General features: G+C 45.7%; 3 protein-coding genes across 4 annotated transcripts in view; 1 reads left to right on the forward strand and 2 right to left on the reverse strand.

Moving 5' to 3' along the window:
* Positions 1-246: 246 nt before the first annotated feature.
* Positions 247-3,477, reverse strand: ZBTB6 (zinc finger and BTB domain containing 6). Its single transcript, XM_054646200.2, has one exon. It carries the CDS (start codon positions 3,292-3,294, stop codon positions 1,987-1,989), a length of 1,308 nt encoding a protein of 435 aa, XP_054502175.2. The 5' UTR covers positions 3,295-3,477; the 3' UTR covers positions 247-1,986.
* Positions 3,478-3,546: 69 nt separating this feature from the next.
* On the reverse strand, positions 3,547-11,238 carry ZBTB26 (zinc finger and BTB domain containing 26). The gene is made up of 3 exons (XM_054646199.2): positions 11,135-11,238; positions 10,855-10,917; positions 3,547-8,998 (listed from the first exon to the last, which is right to left on the reverse strand). Exon 3 carries the CDS (start codon positions 8,986-8,988, stop codon positions 7,672-7,674), a length of 1,317 nt encoding a protein of 438 aa, XP_054502174.1. The 5' UTR covers positions 8,989-8,998; positions 10,855-10,917; positions 11,135-11,238; the 3' UTR covers positions 3,547-7,671.
* Positions 11,147-17,855, forward strand: part of RABGAP1 (RAB GTPase activating protein 1) — a 60,874-nt gene continuing 54,165 nt past the window's right edge. Inside the window, exons 1-2 of one of the 2 annotated variants that reach the window (XM_054646153.2) lie at positions 11,147-11,295; positions 17,574-17,775. In XM_054646153.2, coding sequence (XP_054502128.1) covers positions 17,626-17,775 — 150 coding nt within the window. In that variant the 5' untranslated portion in view covers positions 11,147-11,295; positions 17,574-17,625. The remainder of the gene's footprint in view (positions 11,296-17,573; positions 17,776-17,855) is intronic. The other variant, XM_054646154.2, reaches the window with a different exon arrangement.

The following is a 17,855-nucleotide window of genomic DNA, read 5'->3' on the forward strand; positions in this document are numbered from 1 at the left end:
ACAGCCTTAGCCAAGGTCACGGCGGTGCAGAGCTGTGACTCCTGAGGGGGAAGAATTCATGGCGCAAGTGGGTCAGACAGACCCCTCTGAAGGACAGAAAAACGCGTTACTAAATGACCGCCACTGGAACACCGTGTTTTGTTTACTACATCTTGTTTACTCAACACAGCAAGCCAAAATACTAACTTAAGGTATGCACAGAATTATTAACTGTGAAAAATCGAGATGTATTTCTGACACAACGCCTTGTTTGCATTTCATTTATTGTGTTATGACAAGACATGGTTACATGTAGGGACAGGGGAGAGGAAACTCCTCTAACGTGAACATGTGCACAAGACCAGGGTTTGTCCACAAAGCTTACTGAGACACTGCAGCCACTGAACAGAACATGCTGGTGGCCTGTCACACAACACAACTCCCTCTCATGTTTACATGCACGACCGAAATAACTCGGAACCTGCTCCCACAGAAGATACACTTCAAAAGATCAGTCTGTTTCCCCTTTGGCACACAGGGAAGTGCTCATGAGGGAAATACCCACGCATATACCTGACCATGCCTGTAACAAGCAGTAACAGGAAAGTGCACGGTAGACATTGTACACACCCAACCCCTCACGTAGCTGATCAATAAAACCCCAAACAGGCTGGTGCACTCACAGACACAGGGAAGGAAAGTGAACTGACATTAAAAACTATTGTCTTAGATTTTAGAGCCAGCCAGATTCTGAAGCATTTGGGCCAGACTTCTGGACTCTGAGCAAGAACTTGGAACAGCACTTCTGAAACTTGAAGGAAAGCATGGTACAGAGAGGAGTAAGAACTACTGCTTTTTGCTAGTTGTAAGTACCATTATCTCATATTAACAACTGAAATAACTCTTTATTTATATTACATTAAGTGGAAGAAACATGTACCAGCCAAAGACACGGACTGCATCACAGGGCGCTCGATGCTCATGATGAAACTAAAATGACCTTTGAGAAAGCACAAACACACTTCTGCAAACACACATCATTACTGTGTTACTGTGTCACAGTCAGGGTATGAGACCTCTATGGCTAAGCCATTTCTAGTCAGACAAAAATGCCTGTTTTGCAAAATTAGCATTGAAACTATGATTACCCAACAGCACACAGCTGAATTTCACACAGGTGCATATAGCTAAGATCTGTAAAAAAATGAAGGCAGATGTTATGATGCAACAAACAGGACTAAACTTATCAAATACAGGTGCAAAACACTTGTATGACAGAAAAAAAACCCACTATTGGAAGAAAGAAGTTTATAAAAATTCAGAACTTGATAAAACTAAAAGCAAGTCCTTTTTATGGGACTGTCCAGTTACAAATAAACTGCAAGGCAATGCTGTTTGTTTCTTTCTCTTTTACAAATTCTCTATTTGCAAGAGACAAATTGAAAGGTTCCTTGATTAGTTTTTCTTTGTTGTGTGTCCTTAAACGTCACAGACTTGAGTATGAAAACACACCTTCTTTCTGGAAGATCTACCAAAGTTTGGGCAAGGAAGGAGATGATTTCACCATGAATGATCCAGGAACTGGATGGGAACAACTGACTTTCTGAATAAACACAAACACCCCCTTCCCTCAGCTGTTCTCACCAACACCATGGCTCAGGCTTCAGCTTATTGCAGTATCAGTAATAGTCTGTAAGTCAGCAGGGCCTGCCCTTGAAACAAGGAATATAAAACATCATTGGGGGACCAGGATATGCTCAGTATAATTGAAGAGAAGTAATTTCCCGTATTTTGCAGTTAACTTTCAACTAGGAAACACCTTTTTTCACTGACAGCAATAGCAACCTTAAGGGATCAGGCAGGTTTCCTGCTCCAAGGCCTGTCTTGGATCACCAGCCACCTGTTTGTGCTTCTCTCCTTTAGAAGGGGATCTGGAACTGGAATTGCATCTAGAATTTCACTAGCCAGGAGCTTTTTGTGGAGTCTGACTCCACAATTGCCCAGCTATCAATCATAGTCTATTTTAACTTTTGTAATAGCGTTCAGGTTTGGCTTTTCGCTGCTGCTCCTCCCATGAACAGAAGTCAAATGCTTTTTAAGAGCAGACTTGTGTTTGAAGTCCATGTCGCAGCAGTGGCACTTGTAGGGCCTGTCCCCGCTGTGGATGTTGAGGTGATCCTGCAGCGTGCTCTTGGCCGTGAAGGTCTTCAAGCACACCATGCACTGGAAGGGCCGGATCCCCATGTGCCCCCGGATGTGCCTGTTGAGATTCTTTTTCTGTGTAAAGGTTTTGCCACATTGCAAGCACAGGAAGAGTTTGTGCATTTTCAGATGTCTGAGATAGTTCTCGAGGTGCAGAAAGCCCCTGGGACACTTTGGACACTGGTGCCGCCATGAGCTGCCAGAATCCTCCAGGCTCTGGAACCCATTTGCCCCACTAGAAGTTCCTTCTGGATTGTCACCAACAAAAGCCTGAAAGTGATTTCCTGGCATTTCTGTATTCCTGCTTTCAACTGTAGAGTTTATCAAGGAGTGCTGGGTTTCTGGGAAATATAGATTTGTTTTAGAGGAAGTGCAAGGCTGAGGGAAATGATCATTCTCTACATTTGCCACACCCATGGAATCCATTCTGAAGATACAGATTTCATCATCCTTATAGCCGATTTCCACTGTTGATATTTCTGGGGATTTCGTGTCCTTCCTTTCCGACACCAAGCTCTGCGCCGCAGGGTGTGGGCCATCCCCATTCCCATCCCCATCCCCATCTCCATCCTCCTGTTTCACGGGGTATTCTTCGTTCTCTGGGCTGTCTTCAGAGATCTCGATTATTTCACAATCTTTATCTAAAACCTCATCCCCGCTCCTTAGTTCAGCATCCGAGGAGTGGCACCCCTCAGCAGCCTGGGTACCGCTCTCCATGGAAGCGTCGATCTCCAAGTACTTGGACAAAGCCTCGGTGCACTTCTCCACAATATGAACCATCTGCAGGTAACTCGCGGCCGTCAGGTACTTCAGCAGCTCCTTCCTCTTGACTTCCAGCGCGCCCGTGTAGCAGGACAGCAGCAGCTTCCTGCCCACCTCGGCGCTCTGCAGGATGGTGATCCGCACCTGCCTGGACTGGTTGAGCAGGAACTGATCCCGCATGAAGGTGGAGCAGGCGGCGAAGATCACCTTGTGTCCCTGGAACTCGGTGTCGTTGATGTAGATGGACACGTCGCAGAAGAGGTTCTGCTGCCGCAGGAGGTTCATCTTTTGCAGCACGGCATCGCCCTGCTGCTCGAACTGGAAGTGCAGCACCTCCGAGTCCGCCGCCATGGCGGGACCCGCGGGCACCGCCGGAGCGCCTGGCCGGGCTCAGCCACCCCCGCCTCGGGCAGGACCCGCTGTCCCGGGGCTCCCGGGCCGCCCGCCGCCGGCCGCGATCCCGCTCCGCCCGCTCCCGGCCGCTCGCCGCTGCCGCTCCGCCGCCGGTGCCGCAGCGCCCCGGAACAGCTTCCCCGCCCGCCCCTTCCGCCCGCCCGCCCCCGGTGCGCCGTGACCGCGGTGGAAATGAGAGGCGGCGGCAGACAGAGTTAGCAGCACGTTTATTAGAAGACTTGGCACTGCTACAGCGGCTGCCGCTGGGGGAAACCGCACCGGCACCGGGGCGCGCCTCGCCCACCGTTCGGTAGAGGTAGCGACGTGTCCGCCCCCGTAAGGCATCCCGGGGAGCGGCTGCCGGGGCTCCTCCTCGCCATCAGCCGGGACGCGCCCGGGGAACGCCGCCGGGACGAGCTGCTGGCTTCTTCACGGCCCCGGGACATCGCCCGGCAGCCGCCGACCCGCCTGCTTTGGTTATCAAACGTAGTGTAAGACTTTTGCCCAGTCAGTGAAGAGGTAGCTAATGCTCAGTCCATCGATTATACAATCTCAAAGGAAAGGCGTCCGTCCTGCCTTCTCACCCCTTACCAAGTCGGGAGGCACCACTATGTCCCCCTCTTTGTTTATAAAAATTAACATTTAACGTGACTTTAGAGTTCTCTCAACAGTTTCAGTTTGTATCACATTTTGATTCCCCCTCCTCACTTTTATTCTTCCCAGTGACTCCAAAACCATAATCAGCCCCACACAATTAATTTCTACGTTATTTCAACAAAAGTTCAGCGGCAGCTAAGTTTTGCCAAAAAAACTAGGGGAGAGAAAGACTGACACTTCAAATTCATCAGTTACTAACTTGCAAAACATGTCTTCTAAAAGAAAAATAAATTAAGGAAAGACTCATCCCTGATCTATGCAGGAGGCTGTGCAGTTGCAGCACGTGCTGCAGGAACACATGCTACACAAGCTACCATCACTCAGAGAAGTGGTGAGCCCAAACCTCTGGCAAACCTAAATTCTAAAAATTCCTTCTTCTATATAATATAAATAAATAAAATGCCAACTTAAAAAAAATTCCTAATATACTGAGGAGCTATTAAAATACTTTTGTAATAGACTTCAGTTATTTTTAGGATATGCAGGAAGTTGTACAGCACATTAAGTTGTGAGACTATCCACTTACCAGCAAATGGTATTCTACACAGTAACACACAGATTATGATAACTGCCATAGTCCTCATCTGAATATGCAGCATCAGTAGCAACAACCAACAGATCTAATCTTTCACTACTCGGGACATTGCAATGAAGACAACATTTTACATACATGGACAATTAAGTTCATCTTATTCTATAATTGAGCTGCCTCTGCATATTCCATTTATCATAATTCTCACTCCATCTTAATCTGTAATTCAGAGAAGCAGCATTAGCCAGATTTTGCTTTTCTATTACCTCTTCTATACTCTTCACTTGTCTTTCCATACAGGGGCAAATTCTAGATGAACTCTACCACCAGTGCACTTTGCACTGGCATATTGCCCTCAGAGCTCCAGTGTTTCTGGAGTCACACAGCCATCTCCTGCATAAATCTTTTGGTCTGCACCCTTTTGCCAGGCCAAAAGCAGACATTAGTAGAAGTCACTTTTCAACCAACAGATGTGTCCATTTTCAGTGAAGAAAGTCTTCTGCATTTCTGCTTTTTTCTATTTATTTATGCTGTGCTCTTGCCAAACACCACAGCAGCCTTTAATTGAGCAGCCCAGCAGTCTTGGCCTTGTCAGCCATCCAAATCACCACAGCACAGGGTGGACTGAACACCTGTACATCTTGACCAAATGATTTCTTTTGTTTCTTAGGAAACTCCTTGTCTCTTCATATCAGCTTCAAGTCACCCACAGCTACTTCAACAAGCTGTATTCTCCTTACAGTAACATTACAGCTTCAGAATTTCACAAAAACCAAAACTTTTCAGATAGACAAAACTTCCAATACTATCCATTTTGCTGCCACGTTTTCTAGCATTTGTGCAGTTGAATTCCTTTCTGTGGCAGAAGACCATTTTCTTTTTTGTGTCCATATTCATATTGCCTTGGATTGTTCACTAGTACCTTACAGCACGTTGACCTGGCTCTGCAAGCTCTTGTTCTCCATGTCTGTCTTCATTTTGACATAGCACTATAACTTATTTCCATTTAGTGAATAATAGATTATCAAAATGTTTGGACAATACAGAAGATTTTGCCTGAAGACAGAATGCAAGTGTCAGATGCAACTGTCACGGTCAAATTTAGTTCAAAACAACTCCGAAAAGTGGGTGGCTTCAAGAGGAAAACAGTTCTTCCCATGCAAACCTATCTTCTACCCCAGCAACCTGAACAATAATTTAAAAAGTCTCAAATAGTTAGACTTTAGGCCTAAATATATTTGCTACAACTTGAAAGATGAATGCCCTGATGTAATTTCCTTTGCTTACTTCATAGCTATCCATGTAAGAGTTCGTGTAACAGTCAAGTGCAGAAGTTCAAGAACTCAATTGCAAAAACTGATTCACAGAATCACCTTCTTTTTCTACTTCAAAGTATGTGGATTTCTGAAAATGTTCTGCAACATTAACATGTTTTAACGTCCATCAGTGTAATATCTGTGTAAGGAAATCCTGACCTCTACACACACAGAACTGAAGAGCAAGACCAACTTCTGATAATGACATACACAACACTTTTTGCTCTACACACCTTTGGTCATACCTGTTTACATTTTTAACCATACAATAGCAGCCTTTCACCCCCACCCCTCACTCAAACACACCAACAGTACTATGTTTAGGTAGGAAGCATAATCTCAGCCTCACGGCAAACCTTGTGGAAAAGAGCTGCACTGGAAGAAATCCTTATTCCAAACACAAACAGCAGTTCTCTGCCGAGGATCAGCCATTTGATTATAAGTCTATGCTACACTTCAGTACTAACAGTGCTGTTCTACTGGGAATGGTGTGCCTCAGATAAATTAAGCTTCTTTCAGCCTGCCTGGGATGCAGGTAATTCCACAGCACTTCTGAGAAGCAGTGTGGTGCAATCCCAGGATCCCAATTACCATGCCATTCCCGCTACATTGGATGTTTAAGGCGGTATACAAGAGGTATTGCTGAGTACAGTCAATAGCTGATATATTAACCTATAGAAATTGTGCTACCTATACCTCATCCTAGGATCTGTAAAACACTAATGGTCACTTCAAAAAAGTTCAAGAAATCAAAAAAAATTATGTTAAGTTCTTATAGCAGGTATTTTTGTTTAAAGTTAAGTGACACGTGGCCCTTATTAGACATCAAGGAGAGACATACAAGAATTAAGGAAGAAAAAAGCAAAAAAATATCGTGGAGTTGTTACACATTGCAGCTTTAAAAAGATTCTTTTCACAGTGTCAAAAAGCAGTGTTTCTCCACTCCAGCTTTGCTCTAAACCCAACAGCTGTTGTGGTTTGTGATGCAAAACTTATGGAAGGTGGAGGATAACTTTTAGCTTTGAAGTGTTTAGCTTGTCTCAGTACATGCACTGGCGAGTGCCCTTTAAAAATCCCAGGTATGCCAGCATAAGAACAGGTCACATTTGCACTCCAGGCACCAGCCTCTCACATTCCAGAGCTGCCATTTATCCTCAGTTTGAACAGCTCTATGCAATGATCAGCTAACCCTGCCAAATCATTTAGGGTTTCATCTTTTCATAATGCATGTTGAGGTTAAAAACCCTGAGAGTTTTTAAGAGAGCATTGATTGGCAGCAGAAGTTTCTTGAAATAGGTTTAGAAAGGGCAAAAAAGTGACACAAAAATACTTCATTTCAACTGCAGGAGTCTAGGGGTAAGATCAGAGAAAGGTAATTTTTAAGAGGTAAGTTTAAATTTGAGTATATGGAGTGTTTTCAGTTATCCAGTGCCTTTAAAAAAAATATTGGGTTATCTCACACACTTGTCCTCTTTGCTTTCCTCCATCTGCCCAGCCACAGAGAGGCCTCTAACTGCACAGCAGATGGTTTACTTGCAGCCCACAGCAACAGTCTTTCAAAAGGTGTTAGTCTTGAGTCTCCTAATCAGAGAGAAATGAAACGATTAACCCCTTAATCCACAGTAGAGACATAGACAGAAACCTGAAGGAGGATTGCTATTCACAGAAAATATCAAGTAAGACTAAGAGCGATGGCTGAAGACCTGCCATGTTTTTGCAATCCAACCATCTGTAGCCTTTCAGGGCACACCACTAGATTAGGGAAGAAGCCAAACCAACCAGGTTGGCTCCTCTCAGTCACGATCCCTACACAGGGCGAGTTTTAATTGCTTAATTGACGCAGGTACTATCGTTTCTTAAACCGAGCACGGCCTGAGGCAGCTTCCCTGCATCCAGTACCTGGCTGGCATCAGCCTGCTGACAGACCTTACTGTCTGTAGCAGCGCTACACGTGAATGAATCGAAGTCCACCGTTATGTCTTGCACGTTTCTTTCATTAGCATTGTCAAAGCTGTTTTTACCGTGCAGCTGTTTGAGGTGTTTCCTCAGAACGGGCTTATGCGCAAAGACCATGTCACAGTAGTTACACTTGTGGGGCTTGTCCCCACTGTGCAGGTTGAGGTGGTCCTGTAAGGAACATTTCTGAGAGAACGTTTTCCCACAGATCTTACATTGGAATGGTTTGATGCCCGCGTGCACTCTCATGTGCCGGTGGAGATTGCCCTTCTGAGTGAACGTCTTGCCACAGAGCAGACACATAAATAGTTTATGCATCTTTAAGTGGTTAGCATAGTTTTCCAGATGCCGAAATACTCTTGTACACTTTGGGCACTGATGGTGCCACTGGAGGCCTTTGTCTATCCCTCGGTTGTTAGGCCCAAACATATCTTTAGAGGCCAGGATGATGTTATCGCTGCCGGCGTACGAAAGGGCATAGTTGTGGAGGTGGTTTTGCTCTATTTCACTTGCTCTGTTCTCAACAGTGGAGTTGATAAGAAAGTGTTGAGGCTCTGAGGAATGCAGTGCAGTTTGTTCAGAAGAAATAAACTGATTCTGATCCTTCTTATTCCTAACTTCTGTTACCTCCCCAATGGACTCCACCTTGATGATCTGGATATCACTATCCTCCATGTCCATGCTGTCTTCTGAAGGCTGAATACAAGGCGAGTCCTGCTGCAGAGAGTCATCGTCTCCCTGATGCTCCTTCAGCTCAGAAGAGTCGCTTTGCTGTTCGCACTCTTTGCTCTCCAGCGGCTGCTTGGGTTTGATGAACTTCCACAGGGCCTGAGTGCACCGTTCCACGATGTGGCTCATCTGCAGAAAGCTCGCAGCAGTCAGGTAGTTCACCAGCTCCATTTCAGGGAACTCCAGAGTGCCACTGTAGCAAGAGAGAAGCAGCTGCCTCCCCACTTCTGAACTCTGCAGGATGGAGATTTTTACATCTCTGGAGTCGTTCAGTAAGAACTGATCTCTTAAAAAAGGAGAGCCAGCAGCAAAGACAATTTTATGCCCGTGAACTTCAACATCATCAATATGGACCACGACATCACAAAACTTGTTTTCTTCCCTCAGTTTGTTCATTTTCTGTAACATTGAATCTCCATAGTTGTCAAACTTGAAATGAAGAATATCTGATCTTTCTGACATTTTGGCACACCTAAGGAAAAGCAGCAGAGAAAAAAACAAACAATGAGTACTTTTTGTTTTCTAAAAGGTTGGTTAGAAAGATTCAAAGTAAAAATATAAAGTGGGTGTTTATCAGCCATTATGTTTTTTATCCTAGGTACACACTGAAGTCCATTACAAGTAAGAAAAAATTCAAGTTTACGTCTCACATTACAATAACTTTTACCTTTTTTTAATGTAATGAAGCCTGAATATTAAGTGGAGGTGCTATGACAAAAATTCTCCTGAAGCAATATCCTAAAGACTTAGGATGTAAAGGGAAACTGTATTTTTGGGTTTTGCAGCACTGGGTTTAACATATTAGATTGTCTTTCAAGTTCTCCTGCAGGATTTGGTTTGTTGTGTGTTGTTTTGGCTTTTCCTAAGATTACAGAAAAAAACCTTCACAATGGCCTCCGCTAGGCTCCCTGTTTTAATACCTGGGGAATAAAGGAAGCCTTGTGCCTGGTCCTGTTCTTTGGAAGATCACTTCTCTAAGAAGCTTGTTCTTGTTTTGATAGGACTTGGAATGAAGAACAGCAGATCTTCCATAAACCAAATACCATTCTTTTGTCTTTCAAGAGTTACTTAACAATTTATAAAGCTACACTGATTCTGGATGCAATACTGCTCACAAAATCCTGCCAAAGCACTAGGATTGCAGGAAGTGAAGAAATAACAGGAGACTAAATGATGCAAGATTTGGTTAGATAAAATTACAAAACAAAGCAAAACTTACACCTCCCAACTATTACAAACACCACATAAAGCTCGAAAGGAAGCTTTGAAGTTTATAGATAAAAGCAGATACTGCTCTCTTGGGGCATGAAGTGTCAGCTGAGTGTACACACAAGAATGGCATTATGCCCACACGAGACAACTATTCAAAGAATATTTTTGGAAGCATCTGTCAATAATCAGGGCTTTTTCAGTTTGCAGCTCATACAGCATTTGGAGACACGACCTCCTCATTGATCACACCCATCAAACATATCTTCCAGTGTATGACAAGCAAAAATTAGGGGAGGATTCCAGAAGACTTCAAAAACCAGGAACCAGGGAAAGTTTGGAAGCAGGGGGGGCATCGTTCTTCACTACAACCAGTTCTGCTGAACCTGCAGAACCCAGTCTCTCAGTCACCTTCAGCACTGCCTGCCTGACCCCATTCCTAGGGCTGAAAGTTTAATTTTAAGAGGCAACAGCCTTTGGCAAATATAAACGACAGGAACAGATCATCCTGATAGATCTTCAGTGAATTTTACGCATTATCAAACTGGTTTTTTTTGTGTTTTCTCTGGACAGTGATGAGGGAAGTCCAGTCGTGGGTCTGTTTTTTCCACCTTGGAAATTCATACAATACGAGTGCAGCTAAAGCACCCACGGTAAAGTTATACTGTGCTGTTAACCACAGCTATGCCAGCCATTCAGTCCGTCTCTGGCAGACTGCAAGAGCCACAGCGTGAGAAACTGTGTATCGCAAAGTTGTGACTTGCCTTAGCACACGTTCAGTTTCAACTACTACTGATCTCCAAGAGAAAAGAGCATTAAATGAATCCCAAACCCGTTATCTCGGGAGGGTGGCAGCCCAAGGCAAGCTCCCGTGGGACGTGCAGGGCTCCCCGTTGGAAGCACGTGCTTCCTCGGCCTTTACCGACCGCGGATCGCTCCGGCTCCCCGCGTCTACTTCCCGGGGTCCGGGAAAAGAATATTCCAGCCCAGCTCAGCCGGGAGCCCGCGCAGCATCCCATAACAATGTGAACGCGATGCCCTTTGCGAGAGCGGGAGAAGCCGCTGTCCGCGCCAGGCCCGGCCCCGCGGGAGGAACGGAGGGAGGGAAGGGGCAGGTACCTGTAGCGTCGGGCCGCGTCCCCGCGCTGGCACCCGCGGCCGCTCCTGCCTCCAGCTACGGACCTAGAGAGGGGAGGAGACCCGCCGTGAGCCGCCGCCCCAGCGCCGGGCCGGGCCCGGCCGCCCGCCGCGCCCCCCGGGCGGCCCCGCGCCCCGCCGCGCCCCCGGCCGGGCCGGGCCGCCCTCCGAGCGCGGCCTGCGGGGGCAGCGGGAGCCGCGGGCCGCTCCGCGCCGCGCTCCGGGGCCGCCGCCCGCGCCCCGCCGGCCCGCCGGGACCTACAGGCGCCACCGCAGCCCAGCACCGCGACTCGGAACCGCATTGTCCGCCCGCCGGAAGAGCCGCGCCCGGAAGGACCGGCGGGGCCGCCCCTCCGCCCGGTCACGTGGGGCGGCGGCGGCCCAGGCCCGGCACCGGGAGCGGCGGCGGCGGCGGCGGCCGGGGTAGGTGCGGTTCGCGCTGTCCGCCCCGTCCCCGCTGCGCTCCCGCGGCGCTGCCCGCCGCCGCTCCCTCCCGGTGTGCGGGAGCTGGGGGCCGTCCTGCGCTCCGCTGCCGCCGGGTCCCTCCCTCGCCCCCGGGGCCGTGTCTCCCACCCGGCGCGGTTCCTCCCCGTCCCTTCTGCCCGCAAGGGCCGCGGCCTCGGGGGCAGCGGGGCCGTGAGACCGCCCCGGGTCCCGCAGGGCCGGGCCGAGTCCTGGGGCAGGCGGGGGCGCCGGGCCCGGCCCGTCCTCCCCAGCTGCGGGTGTTGGGGACAGGGACCACCCGCCTCGGAGCGCGTCCCGGGGCCGCCGGCGTCCCCCCGCCTCCCATCCCGGGCGGCGCGGGACTGACACCGAGGGACCGGCCGGGCACCGCTTTCCCTCCCCGTGTCGCGGGGTGTCGGTTGTTGCCTGTCGCTTCCAGGTGGATCCTAAAATGTGGCATTTCGTTGCATGCAGGCATCTTTATTTGGTTCATGTACCATAACTTCTGTGTTTTTTGCGGGTTTTATCCTTCTTGTTGTCAAGGAAGTGTTTCTTTCAGTTAATATGTCCCCAGTAGATAATTTTTAAGGACTGGTTGTGTCAGTTAGGAGTGAAAATTAAGTATAAACAGATTGTGGGAAGTTGGTCAAAAACACTTATCAGCAAAAATTAAGTGGAAATCGAATTGTTAGAAGTAAAGTTGATGGTTTATCTCTGTGTAGATTTGCCTGATCGTTTTCAGGGAGAGAAGGAGAAGTAGAAAAAGTATTCAGGAGAGGTTTGGAGAGAAGGAAAAAATCACGTGAGAGGTTTGCAGAGGAAAAAGATTGTGTTTATTTCTTGACTACAGGCTGGAGAGCAGGTAGGGCATAGAGGTATGGCTTGATCTGCGTTTCAGATTTTGTTTTACTTACAGGTTCTGTTAAAGCCCAACTCGATAGGATTTCTGAGACTTTTGGCTACTTAGAAAACATGTTATTACAGGAGCTGCCCACTGCTGTTTGACTTGCAGAAATACTGTATTCTTTTTAAAGGCCTCTACTTAAAAGGTCAAGGACCTGAGCAAACTTATTTTTGTGTACACAGTAAACAAATTAACCAGTGGAGCTTGGCATAGGGGTTTCCTTCCAATTTCCAGCCCTAAGTGCAGGCAGTGATTAGTAGCACACACCAAATGTAGCTCCTTTTTTCTTGGTTCTTCCACAGCGTAGTTTTAAAGCGCTCTGGTTGTCTGGTGAGCGTAGCTCCCTGTCAGTGTTTGAATCCTAATGAGAGCAGCTCCAGCAGTACATGGAGCATCATCCCCAGAGTTTGTTTAGCTGCTGGCTGCACTGGCTTCCTCCCAGCCTCCAGCCCGAGTGTCCTGGCTGCACAGCTCTGAGATGGGGCTGGTGCTGGGGGAGCGTCAGCTGCGGCGCGTGGATGAACCAGCTGCTCACAGTTCATTCATTCCAGCAGCATTCCTGTGCTGGGCTGGCTAAGGCTGTGTCAGCATTTCTTTTAAAAACTGCACTTTCCCAGGATGGGCTGCTTGTTTCTGGGATGGGGAATTTACTGATTACAAGAGCCTAAAATTAGGGTTTTGTTCTCTGGCAGATAGTTCAAATTCGGATTGAAAGCAAAATCATGTTGGCAATAGCTATCAACCTGCTAAAGATTGTTAACAGAGATTGCATTAGCTTAACTCTTGTGTTTTATCTGATGCCTGGTCTTGCATACAGTGTCTAGTGATTCACTCTTTTTCCCGAGATCTGTGAGGAGAGGGGTGGAATTAGAGACACCATTATCTCCAAATAATAATATCTTTTTTCTTTCTGGCTCTTGAAATTAGTGGGAACATCTGTGGCTGTCAGTGTGTTGTAAAATGTAAGGAAAAGTTAGACTTGTAGTTGTTATTTTTTATATTAATTACTCTTTAGTCATCGTAAATCTGTATTTTCACATGCAGTATTCCTCTGGCTTTCCTGCTTCATTTTGAGTGCCAAGGACTTCTTGTTGCATTTGAGAGTATGTGTTGCACAGGGAAGGTGGGTAAAGATCTGACATGATTAAGCAGACTAATCATGTGATATGTGAGAAGAAAAAAGATTGCTACTGATTGCTTCTATGCTGTTTGGGTTTTTTTTTTTTCCCAGAGCTGTGATAAAACACAGCATTGATCTGGAGTGTTTTCCAGGCTTTTTTCAGGACTTGCAATGTATTTTAAAACAACAGGTGTGCACTAGGTGAATTTTACAGGTAGAAAAACCCACAGCTGTGCAAGGCTGTAGGAGCTCAGAGCCTTACAGAATGCTGGGTTCTCTGTCATAACAGAGCTCTGCAAAGTGCACTGTAAAGCCTCTGAACTCTGCCACAAATTCCACTGTTCACCCACACTAAGATGCTAATGATGAACATTTGCAAAGCAGAACTTTGTATCTTTAAACTGAGCCATACTGGATTTGTTGTTAAACTGCACATAGAGCCAGAGGAATAGAAACAGAAGATACATTCATTATATTTGGGTATTTCAGCCACCTCAGTGTCTTTTCTGCATGTCACCTTCTCATTTTCCATGATTTTTAACACTATGGTTGGTGGTTTCATATTTTGGAGGATAGAGGATGTAAGTTTGTTTTGCATGCCAAGATTTCTGACTTTGCTTTTTAAGGCACATGAATTACTGTTCTTCAGTAATTTAGTTAATATTGCTGTGTTGTTCTTTATCTAGTGCATTGTGTATCAGATATATTGGAACTTTGTGGAATCACTTTAGGAACTGCAGCTGAAGTACAAAAGCTGAGAAAAATATGAATGGGGAAAAAAGCCTTTTCCTCTCTGGTTTGCATACCTGTTCTCATGCTTATTCTCTTTTCTGCCCTGGAAACCCAGAACTTATTTTTGTGTTGCATTTCCCTGTAAATTCCGGGCTAAGGATGCTACATCTGCTGTTGACTCTCAGGTTGAAGAAGTTCATGCCCGAAATATTGATTTTTCCATTCACCCTCTGTCTTTTTGTGTGGTCATGGCTGTTCTAAGCACCAGAAATTATTATGGGTATTCCTTGGAAACGCAGTGAGACCAGCTATAGTTACACATGCTGTGCTTCACTTGTTGCACGTGTCCCAGGGTGGCATTCAAGCCCCAGCCTCTTCCAGTAATGTAAAATTGAAGGTTTTCTGGTTTTCCTTTTTTTCTATATACTGTTTGCTTTAAGCTCTTTTAAATTCATTCTGGCAGAACTTTGAAGGAAAACTTTGATCACAAATCAAAGTCAGGTGTCAAATATTTGGGAAAGGGAAGTAAAAGATAATTGTTTTATAAGTGTGTATAACTAATCTGAACTTTTGATACGCTTGCTTTCCAGTTGTTTAAGATTTTAATCGTGGTGAATGGGGTCTCTGCTCTTCCTCTGCACATTATCTTGAGTAGAGAGTGAGGTGTAACAGCAATGAAGGGGAATTTCACAGAGAACCAGAATTTTAAGTAAAATTGAAAGCAGTGACCCAAGAGCCAGCCATGTTGACTTTCTCATTTTGCAACTTTCTCCAATAATTTGTTGTGTGAGGAGAGGCCAGAGCACCCATTTAATTACACAGATGAGCAAGGAAGGAGGTTGGAAGAAGTTTGCCTCTCTGTACGTGTTTTACCCAGACACTCTGTCTCCCGTGGAGCTGGAAAGACACCTTCAGGCAAACACTACTGAATTGTGGTGTAGTTTTGTGTCAGGAGCTAAACTGTGCTGAATTCAAAAGCTCCTATTTTATTTATGCTTAAACAAACCAAAGTCTCTTTCCATGGTAGGGATGAGACACTGGCTTTCTGAGGGACATCAAAACTTGAGCTCTGTGCTTGGCTGAGGTCTTTGGTGCTAAGCTGTGAGAGCAGAAAGCTTTGGGTCTGAGACCAATTGCAGGTATTGCTAAAGAGCAGTGTCACTGCTGCTGTTTGTTCTTGGGGTTTGATTCCTGAGCCACATGTAATTGCTCTGCTGGTCTTTGATGTGTGCCCTTCTAGGCTGGCCCTTATTTTAATGGGCTTGGAGGCTTTCTGGTGGGGATTCTGCCATTGTGAGCTTTCTGATTCAGGGAAAATGATCTATGTGGGAACCTCTGTGGAACAAAGTGATAGCCAGGAATGGAGGAAATGAAGTCCATGAAAAGCAAAGTGTGAGGATATAGAAATTTTGGTTAACTTCAGGCAATATTTTAATATTTGAAGACTACTTTTGCACCTCAGGTGTTTGAGCATTAATGCAATGAACCCGTGTGGCTGATTCCAGCACAGCTGGGTATCTGAGCTTTGCTTGCTGCTACATCAAAAGCTTCTCTCAGTTGCCTGCTCCACCGTCCCCTTTCCTCTGCTCTCCTATCTTGTGTAATTTCATGAGACTTCACTGTTAGACTGGCACAGTTGGGCTGGTTGGGCCGTCCTGGTGTTGCAATTGTGTGTTGTGACACTGCTGTGGCTGGGCTGGCTGTGCCCAGGATCCGTGGGGTTTGTTTACACCTCCCTACGCCACACAGGAGCTGGTAAAGCACAGGCAGCCTTTTATTGAATTGAAGGTGCTGCTGGGGAAAGGTGTCACATTGAAACACTTGGGAAATCGGAGAAATTGGCACTTCAAGACAGACAGACTATACCAAATAAAGTGCTAAAGTGATCCTTGCCTGGATGATCTTTACAGCTGGCTGTGATCAAAGCCTGCTCCTCTACTCCTGCTGTCAGTGTGGAAGATGGTTTGCTCTGTTTGAATGAAACCAGTAAAGCCAAAGGGGTATTTAGTGTTTGATGCTTATTTTTAGTGTGTGTTTCAAGATCTTTGATTTAGGTATTTTCAGAGATCTGTGTCTTATATAGATGGTGCTATACGGAACTTCTATAGAAATGTTTTAATATGAATTCTTGAAACAAAGGCATCTGTAACAATAAGAACTCTGCCCTTCCTTTGAGATATTTGTGAGTAATACCAGGTAGACACACAGTGTGTAGAACTTCTCAAAATGCCTACATTTCCTAGCCAGTAATTCCCACTAGAAGTCAGTGGATCTTAAAATGGTTTTGAAAAGGATATCTAAGTACCACACATGATTTTGAAATTAAGTCAATCACAGGTGTGTTGTCATTCATGAACAAACCACATCCATTCTTCCTCTTACACTCTGCTTCAGTTCTCTGGAACATGTTCAGGATCACTAAGTGATTAGATTGGTAATTGGTTAGAAGTTGTCCTCCTGGCAGACTTCATGTTGTACTGGTGGTTATGGGGAGGGCATTGATAGGAATAAAAGCAGGCTTTGCTATTTCTGGTGCATTGTTCCTGGTTCAGGCAGGAATGCTGTGGGCTGTGCCAGGTCTCCGTTGTTTGGCTGCGCTGTTGGAAGCCAGGTTGGGATGGTGCTTCCAGGTTGGAAGGCAGAACTGGAGGCTGAAAAAGCATTTGAGTTTGGTTATGTTTGGGAGTTTGTAAAGACCCGAGCCTTTGAGATAAGGGTATATTTGGGTTTCTGAGAAATTTAATCACCCATTTTTATCACAGCAGTCTGTTTTGAGCCATGGATTCTGGGAATCTGTGCTGTAGAGTGCAAGGTGTGCAGCTGAACTTCACCTTTTGTTCCTTTCTTCAAATGCCTCTCAGTGCCAGTTCCAGCTTTTTAAAATCCTCTGTTGGCTCTGCTTCTCAGTACTGAGCCAGCCTACGCTGTTCTTCCTGCTTCTTGGAAGTCTTTGCTTTTATTGCTCTTTATAGTACAGAAAATTCAGCGTGGATTCATAAACTGCTCTATGTCCCAAGGTTTCAGAGCAAAATATCAGGAGTTAGGTCAAACTCTTGCTTGGGCGAAAAGAATGTGACTGCAGCATACAGTGAGCTCTGATAAATAAAAGTAATTTAACGTGAACATAGTGAAGGCAGGTATTAATTGAAGGAAGTAAATGGACTTTATTGTGCTGGCCTTAATTGTCAGCAAGTGGAGTGTATGTTCCAGGGCCCTGTTTTGTGTGGTGTGTAGAAAGTGGTGACTGACATAACCATGAAATACTGCAAAGAGTTTTATTAACTTCCCTTGTGTGAGCTGTGGAAAGCAGTGCTGTAATAGCATGTGCTGCTTAGCAAGATGAGGGCAGGACTTTGAATGTGCGCTGAGAGAGGAGCTGGAGCTTGGTTGTGCTGTCAGATGAGTTAGTTTTTATAATTAGTCAGCAGGTTTCTGACAAGAAACATTTGAGCATTTAGCATGAAGTTTTATATAAGTATTTTTATGATTTTTGTTTTTCAGGAGTTTATAACATATTTAATCTCATTCATGAATCGAACTTCCTTTTTAAGTCATGGATGACAAGGCTTCTGTTGGAAAAATCAGTGTCTCTTCAGACTCGGTATCCACTCTTAACAGTGAAGATTTTGTCTTGGTTTCCAGGCAAGGGGATGAAACACCATCTACAAATAATGGTAGTGATGATGAAAAAACAGGACTGAAGGTAAGAACCAATAACCTGAGTTTGTTCCCTGTTCTTCTAAATCAAACTAACCATAGAGAGCTTAAAGAGGGACTTCTTTG

The sequence above is a fragment of the Agelaius phoeniceus genome, chromosome 21 (assembly GCF_051311805.1).
Source record: "Agelaius phoeniceus isolate bAgePho1 chromosome 21, bAgePho1.hap1, whole genome shotgun sequence".
Lineage (NCBI taxonomy): Eukaryota > Metazoa > Chordata > Aves > Passeriformes > Icteridae > Agelaius > Agelaius phoeniceus.